Source organism: Camponotus vicinus, unplaced genomic scaffold, assembly GCF_025532165.1.
Source record: "Camponotus vicinus isolate PSW18456_S1 unplaced genomic scaffold, iyCamVici1.0 SCAF_5, whole genome shotgun sequence".
NCBI lineage: Eukaryota > Metazoa > Arthropoda > Insecta > Hymenoptera > Formicidae > Camponotus > Camponotus vicinus.
In genome coordinates, this window is record NW_028141977.1 from 12,990,267 (window position 1) to 13,005,483 (window position 15,217).

The window sequence follows — 15,217 nt, forward strand, 5'->3', positions numbered from 1 at the left end:
TATCGGATGTGATGGCGTAATTGTATTTATATGTATGCGTATATGTGAACATGCAACTGCGTGCAACCGTTAATCATAAAAAATTATTTATCGTATAGCTTCTAGAATCTTGAATTTTATTCGTTATAATTGTAAAAATTTTTTGTATAATAAATATTATATATATATATATATATATATATATATATATATATATACAACATATAATATTACGTTTTGTTAATCATATAATAACGAAAATTCATTATGCCACGATATAGAATATATATATATATATATATATATATATATATATATATATATATATATATATATATATATAATATTTATTATATAAATAATATGATATATAATACGATATAACGAAATACGATATATAATACGATATATCGTATTACAGAACATAAAACTGAATTTTACATTATTAATTAAATTTGTAATTATCATTTATGACAAATAAAGATATTTTATTTTTTAATTATATTTTTTGATTTAACATTTATACAACTAAAATTACCAAAAAATTTAAACATATATATAATCTAAACATAATTTTAATAAAAATACAAATCTTAAACATAATTAAAACATATAAATATAATTAATTTAAATTAAAGCAATGAAATTTTATATTTGAAAAAAACATACATAATTGCGTATTTGAGAAAACAAAACAACAAATTGCAAGCTGTTTGCGTGATTTTACATATCGGTACGTTTCACTAGTTTTCACAATCTACAAAATATTAACTAAATATGTCTCTATTTATGCCATTATTATCTATTATTTTGCAAACAGTTGTTGCTCTCTTATAATTATAATATGATCATTAAATATGCAAATAATATATATTTACTATTTTTGCTTTTTATGAAAAATTGGCCTTTTATGTTTTTCTGTCTTTTCTATGATATAGAAATATTAAACTTTTCCACTTTTTTATGTATTTGATTAATAATGAAATAATTAATTTATAGTGTATTTTTTATAGTGTAAAAGTCTATTTCAATAATATGTATATATGACGTTTTCTATAAAGATATGTAAAATTTTAGTTATAATAAATTTAATTTTTATTATTCTAATTCTTTAAATTTTTCAACTTTCTTTATTTTTAACGTCAATCATTGGCAGCTGATTATGCTAATATTTGACTAAACATATTATTTTATCGAATTGAAAATATAGTATTTGATTGACGTGAATAAGAATTATTATACTATGTATATACAAAAAAAAGAAATGTGTATATATAAAATCGAGTATTTGATTTAATAACATTTCTCAATGCGGACATATCTTATGATATTTTCTAATACATAAGTTAAACTATTCGTATCTGTCTTAAGCCTATGACTATAAAAATAATGCCACAGAAATATAAATTTCACAATAACGCTATTAGTTTATGGCTTGTACGATATAATGATACAGTAGTATTTAGCAGCATGGAACTCTTTTGCTTAAAGTTCCTGTTTGTTTCTACGTACCTTACGATAGTAAACATTCAACATCGGATGCTGATAGTTAATCGCCGTATATCATGAACGCCGATTACAATTAGATTCGCGAACATACTTAGCCCAAGTACGAGAAGGTGAAAATTGACTGGTATAATATTTGCGAGGACTTGAGGTTGCTTGATTCCCCTCTATCATGTTTCGATAAGTTTCTTCGTCGTAGACGCACGAAAGATTCTTTCTTCGTTTTACAGAACCGGTTTCAAAAGTGCTCAATTGACTGCCAACGAGTATGTGAAGATCACCTTTCTCCTGCACGGCCCAATCCCAAGTTTGCGCGATAGAGCAATTGCAAATAAACGGATTTCCCATAAGATTAATCGAGAGTAAACGTGGATTCGACTCGAATACCTTTGGATTGATCGTGCGCAAGTTGTTATTACTGAGGTCTATGTGTTCTAATGCGTGCAGTTGCTTCAGAGAGCTCAGATTTTCTACACCAGAGATGGTATTTCCCGAAAGATTCAATTGAGTGAGATTATTCGTCGTGGCAAATATGTTCTCATTCAAGTGCGAGATACTGCAGTTACTGAGATCCAAAATCTCCACCTTAGACAGCTGCGTTGGAAGTAGTGAGCCTTCATCGGGTACGATCAACGGATTGCCGCTGAGTTTAAGTTCTATTATGTTTGTCGACTGATGATCACCGAAGATTTTTGGATCGAGAGGAATCTTGAGATCGCAATTGTTGAGTTCTAAGCTTTCCAAACGCGTCAGATTCGCGAATAATCCTTCCTCCAAAGTATGAAGCTCGTTCCCTGAAAGAATCAACTGCTTCAGGAAAGTCATTTGTGCGAAAGTATTATTTCCGACATGACCAAGACCGCAATAAGACATATCCAAATATTCCAAAGATGTTAACGGATTGAGAAGACTGACGAATGCGTCGGACAGTGGATTATGGGAGATATCGAGCTCCTCGAGATGTTCGAACACATCGAAGGCGTCTGGTAATCTTCGAAGACTGCAGTTGCTGAGAGAGAGTTTATGAAGCTTAGGCAAATGGCGGAGAACAACAGTTAAATCGCTAGCGAACATTGGATTACCGCTCAGATTGAGTACACGTAGTTTACTTGCGTTTGTGAAAGCTTCCTCGGAAAAGCGATCTTGTAAATTGCAATTTGACAAATCCAAAGATTGAAGGCTGTGCAAATTGTGTCCGAGCGTATCTTCGACATCCAGATGCCATAATTCATTATTGGCGAGAACTAATTGACGGAGATACAAGTTCTTAGCGAAGGCGTCACCTGGTAAATTCATAATACCAGTGTTGCTAATATCTAGATGTTCCAAGCGCACTAACGGCGTGAGAATGTTTCTCCAATTCAATGTTTTCAATTCATTATTTGCTATTTCTAATTGTCGCAAATTTTCCAAGTGCGAAAATGCCTCCGGAGATATGTAGGTTAAATTGCATCCGTTCAACGTGAGATATTCCAAGTTCGTTAGATGATCGAAGGGACCTGGTTCTATTCTTTCCAGGGGATTGTGTGACAAATCGAGCTTCTTCAAATTCGTCGTGTTGTAGAAGAAGTCTGTATTGAGATGATGAATACCGCATGAATTTATATCGAGATACAGCAACGTGCGGCAATTCAGGAAATGTCCTTCAACCTCCTCCAAAGGATTATGTTGAAGCTCCAGTGTAATTAAACCCGGATTGTCTCTGTTAAATTAAATGTGTCATTATTGATCAAATTATTTCTGTAAAAATATGATTACTAGCGCATAATTGATATCGAATTATCTTACCGAAATGCTTCAGGATCTACACGCGTAATGGCGTTATACGAGAAATCTGCATCCAATAAATACGTTAATTCGGCGAAGGATTCGTACGTCAACTCAGTTAACTGGTTATGTGCCATCTGGAGGCGCCTTAATTTGATGGAGCTTGGAAACGGGTCGACGTTTGCGATATTATTATCATTCATGTCTAAGATATAGACATTTTGGCTAAGTTCGTTGTAGGGGATGGTCGTAAGATTGCTATCCGAGCAATCCGTCACCCAGTTGATGCGGAAGTAGTGACAATGGCAATCTACGGGGCATTCTTGCTCCTGCAGGGTCTCCTCGTTCAGGGCAAATGCCGCAACAACCAAATATACCGTAAGCAGATACAATGCTATTGTTATTTTCGCCATTTTGTAATCTACATTAACTGAAAAAAATTAAAAGATTAGTCGGATTTTCATATAAATATCGAAATAATCCTACATTTACACAATAGATCTGTAATATTATGTTTCTTTTTTGTAATATTATGTTGTTTTATTATTTTTAATAATTTGATGTAACATTATATAATTTTATATAATTTGTGTTTTTTCTGTAATATTATTTAATATTATGTTTTTTTTAAATATTACAGATAAAAAAGAAAAAATAAATTATATTTAATACATTACATTTAAATTGTACGATCTGTATATAACAATATAAAATATTGTTGGATTATGAATTATTATAATATATATAAGTTTTGGAGGAAAATTTATCTCTTTATGAAATATATTTACTGATTCGAACATCTGAGGTATTTTCTGGTTTTCCAACTTGACGTCTCAAACTAAATTAATGCAAATGAGTCAGCCTGGAAGTCATAGCGAGAACCGGTAAATTGCGAATACGATCCTATTCATCGCGATGACGAATCACATTCGACTAACTTTTTACGTTGGCGGAGTACATTACAAAGAAACGCGTCGACGCCTTTGGCCGGTAGACAACTTCTCTAGCAAGTCGGAACAGGGCTTTCCGCCAGAATGGTACGTGCACGCTTGGCTGCACCGGCGAAGAGAGCCACCCTTTATTCCCGTGAAACCTCCCGCCTTCGGCCACGAGCGAGCACCATTACGAACGACGTATACATTCGACGAAACTGCCAACCACCTCGTGCAATATTTCTCGCCCTCGCCTTTGGCGCCGCGATTCTTTAGTTTTCGGATGTCGTTCCCCCCTTAGGACCTCGGGCGAGAAAACGCCGCGTGTCGGGGATAAAATCATTTGCATTCAGACCCCAGGCGAGATACTAGATGTTTTTTGCGAATGAGTGTCGCTTTCCTTTAACGATTTTGACTGGGGATTTCAGGAAGCGGATCCTACGGAATTCCTCGAGCGGAATTTATGCGATGACGGAAGCGTTCGTTAGATCGATGGATTCGAATGCGTGGGAATTTTCTCCATTCTTGTTTTAAGTCTCTCTCTCTCTCTCTCTTTTTTCTCTTTCTTTTCCTCTTATGAGTATCGTATACGTTTAATTCGATATTAATTATTCGTTCGTAATTTGAGATCGATGCGTTGTTGAACAACTATATCTAACGCATTGAGTGTCATTATTCTCATTGAAGATGTGCTTGCCAAATCAATATTACTGTCTACATCTAAATGAGTAAAGTGGATGTCTCTGGAGAATGATATTGTGTTGACGAGAGATGATTATAGAGCATTAAAGCCGCCCTCAAATCATAAAAGCAAGAGATGGTGCAGTTAAATATACTATTAAAATAAATTTTACAAATTTTTATATTGTTTATGGTATAAAATATTTTATATGCATTACATATTTTATACATAATTTTATATACATTACAAGTAATTCTACTATTATATGTATAAATCTCTTATAAATGATTCGTTTTTCTTTTATGAAGAATAATAAAGGTGTGTAACGCGGAAAAAATATTTTACGGTAAATATACGATAGAAAAGAATAAGCACTTCGCTAAATCAATATATTATAATTTATTATGTCATTTATATTTTGCTACTAATCGACAATTGCATTTAATGGATTACTATAATAAGATTATCACTATACATACTGGGATGAGACATTAAGTTGGATTTCGTATTGTAATATTATTACATAGTGTAATCACATAATTGTAATTGTTTAACAATATTATTTTATTACAATTATTTTATTTTGAATGTTATTATTTACATTTTAGCTATATTTTTACGAGGCATTATTTTACTAGGCATTATATAATGTTAGAAATTAAGAAGTTCAATCTTTCAATATCTTACAGTATAAATTATATTATTATAATCATATAATTTTTGTTGGAAATTCACTGACACTTTTTTATTACAAAAAAATTGTACAAAAATAAATTTAATAAATTCAATAAATTTTCACGAGAGGCGTAAAAAGGGTCTTTAATGATTTTAATTAAATGGAAATAAATTAAAGCAAGAGTGTTCAAATAATTATATATTTATAATCTCTGTTTTAAAGTATATTATGTTCCATAAAAATCATCTATTTCTTTTAAAGAGAGAGAATACAATTTTATGTAATATTGTTTTTTATTGACTTAAATGAAGTGGCAAAAGAGAAATGATCTTATATCGTTTTATCATCATTTTGAGAGAGCTGAGTTTATTAAATTTTGCGCAGTCTTTCTATTTTGTGAGTTGCACTAGCTATTGCTTAAGAATATTTTGTGATATCATTATATAAATTGGCGGAGGTTCTGTAAAGGCAATACTTGCGAAAATGGATAATTCATATATTTTAAGAAAGAATGCTGAATTGTATTATGCGTGAAAACTCCATTTTGTATTTATATTATATATTCCTCAAGAAAATAGAAAAAAATACGAGTACTCATAACGCTTATCGCTTTTGAAAGACCTCCTCTCACACGTAATATAAATAGCGCAAGACTGTTTAATTTAGGAATAAAACGTTAACATGTGAAAATATAAGGCATAATGTGTCCATTTTACATGATTGTTTGACATTTAGGACAGTACAGGAAGTATAATACGGCTAAATTGTGCGTTTCCTTACGCTTATTCACGTAATGTGAAATTGGATTTATTTTACTAATATGAAGATTTATAATTATATTATATGTGCAAACATATATTATATCATTTGAATTTTGAACAGGAAGAACATTATTATAATATTAATCCTAATTATCTGTATCTTGTGAACTCATCTCAAATTTAAAAAATTGATTCCGATTAAATGTGCATCGATCTTTTGTAATTATATTAATTGCTGTTGGCTGTACAAATTTAATGAATTTAATTGAAACTTTGTTAAATTTGCAGATTCGCTTTTTCGACTTTGCTGGAAAATTTCAAATTAAGTTAATTACATTATTCTAGGCAATGCTTTTCTCGTATGCAAAACTCTGATATATAACGTGAATATATAAAACTCTAATATAATTAAAAATTTTTTAAATATTAAATTGATTTTTCGTGTAAAAAGTAACTATTTAACAAAATAATATTTTGCACTCATCAATAACGTATTCCATGTATATGAAATATTCGTTTAAATATATATCAAATTTTGTAATTAAAGATTTGAAATTAATATCGAGTACCCAGAAATTTTAACAAAAAATTCCTGATAATAGGGCAACTAAATATCGAAAAAAAAGATGATCACGTGAAAAATGATACATCTTTCCGAAGAAAAATTCTGATTATACATTATGAGAAAAAAATAAATCGCGATAAAATCAAGTATCGTATAATCACAAACTATGCTTATCTGGCAAACAAGATATCCGTTTCTAACATATGCGAGTCTCGTTATTCTGGCGATATCGATGTGTTATAGATCAAGGTGCTCCAATATTTTATTTTGGTCACATTCTATTTACATTTCTTCAAATTCTATAACGATCATGAAAAACGATTCTGCTACGCAGCTGCTACAAGGTTGCACAAAGTATTCTTTGCATATCTCATTGTACGTCGAATGTATGACGTCTCGCGTATAGTTCTAGAAAACCTACTAGAGGATACTTTTTGTTTTATAATATTGTAATTCTTGGAGATTTATATGTATAAATTTTAATACATACATACATTTTTTTAATTTGATTATTATTTTATTTTGGTTTATATCTATAGAAAAAAAATATATATATTCTTATATGCATAAATTAAGATAAAATAATAATCATAATTATAATATTAAATATACTTCAAATATTAAATGTATCTATTCTGTCACCTAAAGTTACTAATAATTTTGATAATTATTCTCGTGTTATACGAATCTCTATTCGATTTAAGAAGAATAAATAATGAATAAATAAATAATTTGTAAAGAATATTTACGATACAAAGAATGCTTCTCAAAGTTTTTGGCATCAGTGATTCATGCACCACGTACGTCTACACTCGCGACGTAATTCTCATTCATTGCCCGCGCACTTCATCGCACTCCACAGGATGGCTATTTCATTAAAGAGCACCGAGGTCTCCGGATCTTGCCGCTCCCGCGACGCGCAACGATGTGCAACGATGAAGGCGACGAGTACGTTAGTGGGATGTAATCTGTCTCTACCGAGTCCAGAATATATGTATGAAGTTGCGAGCAGATTAAATAGCAAGAGATCATAAAAAATCTTCTACGTTATACAAATTTAAAACGTGCTCAAATAGTTAAAAAATGAAAAACCTATGAAAATTAGAATAATTTTGATACTTCTTCAGATTTTGAATTTTTTTCACAATACTACCTTTTTCTGAAAGTGGTTCTCTCTAAAGTATCAAGATAGAGATAAAGTAAGAGATAAGTATTTCCACATTTTCTTACTATGCGTGCATTACTAAGTTTTTTTTATTTTTCAACGGTGTTCTAAGTGGCTTTGCGATTGAATTTTATCTTAAATTTTATTTTATCATATTGCGATAAATAACTCTCCATTATCGTATCTTGTAGCAATAGCACATAGTGAATATAATAAGAACATATCCTTCTCTCCTTATCTTCATTAATTTTTAATTCGTTGAAAAGCAAATATAATTTGCTAATTGATTAATTTTCCACCGGCTCGACGTGCAATCCTTATAATAAGTGGGACACTTTGAAAAGTATGCGTTTTACGTACCGGAAATATTATATAGACCTAGGAGACCGACAGCACCGAGAAACGAGGATGACGGAGAGGCGACGATGATGATGATCGCAACGACTCGCGCGCGCACGTCGGTGGACAGAGATAAATTGAGCGGTCGGATTGTCGAAAGCCGCGGTTAAATTAAATTACATGTCCGACAGAATTCAGGGTTAAAATCTACCGAGGTGCGCTCTCGTTTCTGCACGCGACGAGCTTGAAATTTCGGCCTCTATTTTTTGCGGTCCGCGTTCGTTTTAGCTCACTCTTGTCTCTCTCTTCTTTTTCTCCTCTCAAAATCTGATTATGTATCTATTTTGTATTGTTTCATATTGATTTAACGAAGATTGGTATTATTAAATCAATTGTTTCTATTAGGAAATTTAAAAAAAATATATTAATTGAAAACATATATATACGGATGTGTTGAAAAATATTCTTTAAACGTTACACTTTTGATGATGATTTTAGAAGTTAGATGATATATAAATATTATTTTTTTATTATAAGATTATTTATTATAATATATTTATAATATTATATATAATATTATATTATAATATATTTATAATATTATAATATAATATTAAATATTATAATATATATTATAATATATATTATAAGATTTATTATAAGATAGAAAAGTATAATTGAAATTAATAAATAATTAAAAATTGAAAATTAATGATTGAAAATGGAATTTCGTGGAAATTTAATTTCTCCATTAATCTATATCCATCTATCGATACGCATCTATATGTATTGTGCAATTTTCGTCAATGCTTGTGAAAACTGGAGTTATTTCGAGAGCAGGGTCCATCCGCGAGGAATACATGATTGGCGTTTAAAAGCATAATAATAGAATTTTGCAAATTAAAATATCGTTCCCTCGTAAGATGGAAACTTTAATAGACAAATGTTTACACACACACAAAACATATTACGATAAGCGCCCCTCGCGTGACCGGCCCTGTCTTCAGATTAAACGCGGTCTCTCGCTTTTCTTAACCTTCCAATTCCTCGACAGAGGTAACGAATTCCTCGATAGAGAGATCGATTCTGTCGGAAGAGAGGGGGATCTTACCGTGAGTGGCGATGTAGCGTTTTCGATCGAGGAGCCTCACATATGACCGAGTATTATCGCGATCTGCGAGCGTTCGGAGGCTCGATAAAACGCACCCTTACTAACGACCACCGGGGGTAGGAAGCTCGTAGACACGACGAGATGTGGCAAACATGCGCTTGCGCGACGATATTAAATGCGTCTCGGAATGTTCGCGGATCTTGGAGCGCTCGTTCTTGGAGTCGAGAACCTTTCACGTCGATTTGACGACTGGAGGAAAATCACGCGACACGAACGTTATAAATGATACCCTTCCGTATATAAAAACGTATCTCTCGAGTAAAATATTTCTCTTCGTATCAACAAAGATGGAACAGAGTTTATAAAACGCTTTACGCTATGTTGTGATTAAAAGTCTCGTATGTTATGCTCTAGATTTGCCGTTGGACACGTAATTCGTTGAGTGTATTCGAAAATTGATTAATAATTGGACTATCATCTTTTAAGAATGTTCTAGAAAACGATGCGATCTTGTATCATTAATATCTCTGATTTCCAATTACGATAGATAGTGTTGCGATATGATAATCATTCTGCTCAGGTAGGTATTTGCGCAATTGCTGGCAATTTACTCGTTATTTTGTAATTCACACATGCTGCGTCTCGTCATCTCTAACAAGAGACGGAATGCATTCTTATGTCGTTCGTACTCACGTTTTCTCACGTTCACCTTTGACAGGAAATCACGACCAATGCGAGATAATCGAACGTCGCGTTGAATCTTCGTAAAAACACGTTCACGATTGAAACAGCTGATTGATTAACACCGGCCACACATGAATAGATTGACGTAGAAGAGGGGGAAAGACACGCGCATGCTCATACCGTTTCTGCGAAGTACGCGCTGCTCGCAGATGACGCTGGAAGGCAAGGTTCAAAATTAAAGCGCATCTCTTGACGCATAAGAACGAATTAAATAATTGTGGCATAAACAATAGAGAAAAAAACTGGCTAGTCACATGCATCGTATGCTCTTCAATTATTTCAGGTCGTGTCTGATTGATAACGATTATATGAAACGAGATGATTCGTCATTGTCGATGATTTTCTCTTTTTTTTGAAGAATCGATATGATTGTATTCGATTTAAAAAATCTTATTTTATGCAGAATTATTTACAAGCATAAATGCAAGCGAGATAAATAATAATCTTGGATAGAAATAATGAAATTATGTTTTCTATCTGGATAAGTATGCGTATTTTTTTAAGTGATTATTATATATTCAAATATAATCGCGATTTAAGAGAAAGATTTATTAATACCTTTTGTGCAGGATAATAATTGCGCAATAAGCTTTGTAGATCGTCACGATTTGAAGGTCCGTGTTTTACTAGCGTCGCCAGTGAATCTGCAGTTATTCCCCTTGATTATTTAACGAGTTTTACGAGTTACAGCGTCACTTCGCACTCAGATATATTCTTGTATCCGTTCTTCGACTGGCCGGCAGGAGATAAAAGTGCGAAATTTATGGAGGCTGTTTTATGAAACTATTTAAGAGTTTCTAACAAAAACGTCTCTTGGCCTATCGTCGCTACGCGACGAAACAAACGATGGTGATTTTCGAGCTTCTTCAAAGATTACAGCTCCAAAATGCTTCAAAACATCCGTATTGCAGTCCTAACTGACGTTTGCATAAGGTATATTTGAACAGACGAAAACTAGGTAAACTAAAGAGATTAATTTGAGGATTAATTTCCCACAAGCCATACACGTTACAAAGATATATTTACACATCCTCATATTAAAGAAATTCTGCTGTTACGATTTCTGACGAGTCCAGAAACATTTACCATCTCTTAGATTAGACTATAGACTAAGCGTCACATAAATAAAAAACGTGCAAATTATAACCGAGATATAATGAGCGCGTATTGAGTTAGCAAAATATTCTGTTACATCGGCAAATAAATCGCTGCTTCAGTCGATTGTCATGACAAAACGATGTATTATGAAAACGAAGAATGCAGCGAACTTTCATGTCTAACTCTGTCGAAGGATTCTTAATATATATCTGATATAATAATCTAGTTTAAAAAAAAATCCAACGGTTAATCGCGTGTACTTTATATATCATAGAATTCACTACAATATATTTCTCATAATGCTAATAAAATTAAACTTTCATTATTTGTAAGTTTCCATTTGCACATTAAATATTTCGCTAAATGAGAAAAAAAGAAATTCGGAAATCAAATCTTTAAAGCCGATCAAATTTATCCAAGGCATTATGCGTATATTTCTAATAGTTTCGTTTCTCGCATGATTGCTAATGGGTACATTGTATACAAGAGATCCCGATGCTTTTTTAAGCTCCGATTGCTGTTCGCGCTGGTGAGCGTTTGCATATGCATTTGCATCCCCATAGAGTCGTCGCTACTGCACATATGTATTCAGATTCGAAGAGGACAATGGGAAATCGATATGGGTCGGATATGATACGTGTCACTCTCCTTGTCTGTGCACAAGTTGTTTGTTCATGCAGTCGGTGCGTGATTGAACGATGCTCCGTTCAGTTTCGAAGAATTGCATTTGTTAGAATCGGCGATCGAGGAGGTCAGGGTTGGTGTAAAATAGTATATATGTATTACGAAACCCTGGGAATCTCGGAATCCCGTTATGTTGACGGAAAAGGGGTAGGGAAGAATCAACGATCTGCCAACCCCACTCGTATCAGCGGCGTAACGAATGAGGAGAGCATCGATTAACTTTGCGATTGACATTAGCTTTCCCGATAGCGCGCCGTTGAATTATCGTCTCGGATTAATTTTTCCCTTTCTGATCCGCGCATGAAGAGCGTGCCGTGGATTTACCTTTTTTCCTCTTGTTCGAACGCTTAACGAGAGAATCAACGTAGCAACGGCAGGATTCACATTTAATGGAACGTAACGTCGAGTATTCTGAATCAACCGGTCGAAAATGTACGTCTAGGAGATTAATGAGAGTGGATTCTCGGTAAATTGTGTAAATACATGTGCCGTAAATATCGAAAGATATAGTGATAGAAAGAGAGAAAGAGAGAAAGAAAGAGTAAAAATTATTTATACAAGTAAATTATATTAGAATCATACATCTATAAAAATCTTGATTATCATTTCCTATTCTTTTCTTCGTCCCTCAGCGCTAATGCTTTGTTACGGTTTGAATAACTATCCATCAATTTGAATTTTTTATTAGTACATAATGCGTGTATTTGCTGAATAAAAGATGTATTTTTAATATCTGCAAGTAATAATTATTTATACAGTTTGATATACTCATGTGTGTGGAATTAATAAAAAAATTTGAAAAGTTTTTTTCACGCCTCGAGGAAAATATTTAAATATTTAGACGTGATACACATATACACGTCGTTATAAATGTACAACAATAATGCTACTTTATACTTGGCGTTATTGTACAGACACATTTTTCACGTATGCATATCATTTTGTTCTCATTTTATCGTGTTTATTCACGATGCGCCATACGCATCAAGGCTTAGAACCGTCTAGCAGGTGATCTCTATTTATGCATCCACTTTAATATCAATTTATGTGCCGTTACTCTGGTATTTCATATAATTATGAAACTTATATTCTTTTTAAAGATACTTTTTACGTATGCACATCTTTATCAACTATTTGCATATGTAATAAATTATAAATATATTGCACTATTTATTATTAGTTATTTTATTAGATATTTATTTATGCGAAATAACTGTTTAGTATGATTGATATATATATATATGCATGGATAATAAAACGTTTTAACATGTTTACGGGATTATTTGCCGCTTAACGTGTTAATAAAAAAAATTGTAAAAAAATAATAATTTAATACGTACATTTCTGATCAAATCTGAAATCAAATATCAGAAATTGAAATAATTTTGTGGTTTTTTTTATTTAAATGGATAATAAGTAATGCATAATAATGCTGAAGTAATATAATAATAAATATTTTACATACACGCAACAATAGAAGTTTTTATCAATAGATTTATTAAAACTGATGCTAAATTGTTAGAAAGATGTACAATAGATGGCGATGAGATGCCATTTGGATTGTTCGATGAATCTGTAAAGAATTTTGCGTAAAACTGGACATGTGTACATCAATACTTTGGAGATAAATATTTAAAATAATGATTAAAAAATAATAATTTTTAATCAGCGTATAAAAATATTTAGCAATTAATCCAAAAAGCTATAATATTTTTGCCATTATTTGTTTAAACAAATGTTACTGGTTTTTATTAAATATTATCTAGTTTTTCACGTTAACGTAGGCGAAAACGAAAATGAAATATTATGAATTAAAGACATTTGAGGCAAGTGTCTTAAATATTTGTGACGCAATACTCGTGATAATCTTTCTACAGATATATATATATATATATATACATCATCTATATAAGTCTCATCTATTTTTCGAGTCTTATATTCTCGCGAAATTATGTGAGAATGACTTTGGCAAAGCTCCAATGTGCCATAGAATGTGCGGGAACATGTACAGAGCAACGAACTTTAGCCAGCGTGAGACTTCGGATAAGATTTTTCTTGTTTCCCGACGGAAACTTTTTTAGCCGTGAACTTGATACAGACATTTCCTTTAGCAGTAATATCAAAGTTTTATATATGTCATTTATTTCTACGAAGCAATAATTACAGAACTGTTATATAATATAAGAAAGAAGCGAATGTTCTTTTAAAAATCAGCTATCGAGGATATTCAATGGCATCGCGATACATACAACTTTTGTTTAATCGTAAATGGATAAGTTCAATTTATTATATAAAAGAATGTTATTAAAATATAATTATAAAAATAATGTTACGTTATAAAAGCTACATATACGTTATGTAACATACAGAAGCAAAAACATAAAAAATAGAGGTATAAAGAAAAACACCTCATATATATTTTCATTCGATATAAGAGAGCCTTTAAATATTTATTTATTATCATATATATAATTTATACATTTTATATGTGTAACTCAATTTTCTTTACTCTTTTGTTCCATTATACATTTTTATCAGATTTAATATATGCATGATTGAGGCAGTATTATCATATTATAATTAATGCGATCATTATCACATCGCGTTGGCTAGATTAAAAGTTATATATACTACGAATTGCGAAAATACAGTTATAATATTACTGCCAAGCATAATAATTAAAAATTACAGCTTTAGTGGTAAAAAGTAAAACGAATTTCTAAACCGATTCTAGGCACCGTAAGTTTTAATTATTATTTGGCGACGATCGCGCATAAGCTGCAGCCGCGACGTTTGCGCTCGTATTCGTATGCTTAATTAATTAAACAACGTAATTAATTACGGGATGCGAGAACGCGGGCGGGACACATAACCGACCATTTTTAATTAATTTACGGCCAGGTACGATTACGAGCTTTTCGCTAACGCCTCCCTTACGTGCGTCGCTTACGACAACGACATCGCCGCGGCATTTATATCCTCGCAATATTATGCCGTCCGATAGCGGCAAACATTCCCAGCCAAATACTCGTCGTAAGAGAGAGGTAATTACGATTCCTATTACGCTAAAGCCGATACCGGCGACCCTCCCCATTCGACCTTCTCCATTCCTCGCTACCCCCGCGGTCGCCCGCGTAATCCGCGAAATAATCCTCGGAGAGACCCGCCCGGTCCGATGCAATTTCGCGTGAATATGAATAAGAATCAC

At 32.3% G+C, this 15,217-nt stretch overlaps 1 protein-coding gene across 6 annotated transcripts; it reads right to left on the reverse strand.

Annotated features, from left to right (window-relative positions):
- Positions 1–440: 440 nt before the first annotated feature.
- LOC145971444 (uncharacterized) lies at positions 441–11,032 on the reverse strand. 6 transcript variants are annotated; one of them, XM_083099090.1, is made up of 4 exons: positions 10,786–11,031; positions 10,177–10,382; positions 3,274–3,682; positions 441–3,187 (listed from the first exon to the last, which is right to left on the reverse strand). In XM_083099090.1, exons 3-4 carry the CDS (start codon positions 3,663–3,665, stop codon positions 1,543–1,545), a joined length of 2,037 nt encoding a protein of 678 aa, XP_082955216.1. In that variant the 5' UTR covers positions 3,666–3,682; positions 10,177–10,382; positions 10,786–11,031; the 3' UTR covers positions 441–1,542. The 6 variants fall into 6 exon arrangements, with proteins under 6 accessions (XP_082955216.1, XP_082955219.1, XP_082955222.1 ...); XM_083099093.1 differs by lacking the exons at positions 10,177–10,382; positions 10,786–11,031 and adding exons at positions 7,618–7,842; positions 8,394–8,758; XM_083099096.1 differs by lacking the exon at positions 10,177–10,382 and having other exon boundaries at positions 10,786–11,032.
- Positions 11,033–15,217: the final 4,185 nt, after the last annotated feature.

Coding starts and splice junctions, on each gene's coding strand:
- LOC145971444 (XM_083099096.1), bottom strand. CDS start 3,665: ATGGCGAAAATAACAATAGCATTGTATCTGCTTACGGTATATTTGGTT. Junction 3,188..3,273: donor GTAGATCCTGAAGCATTTCG/GTAAGATAATTC, acceptor TTAATTTAACAG/AGACAATCCGGGTTTAATTA.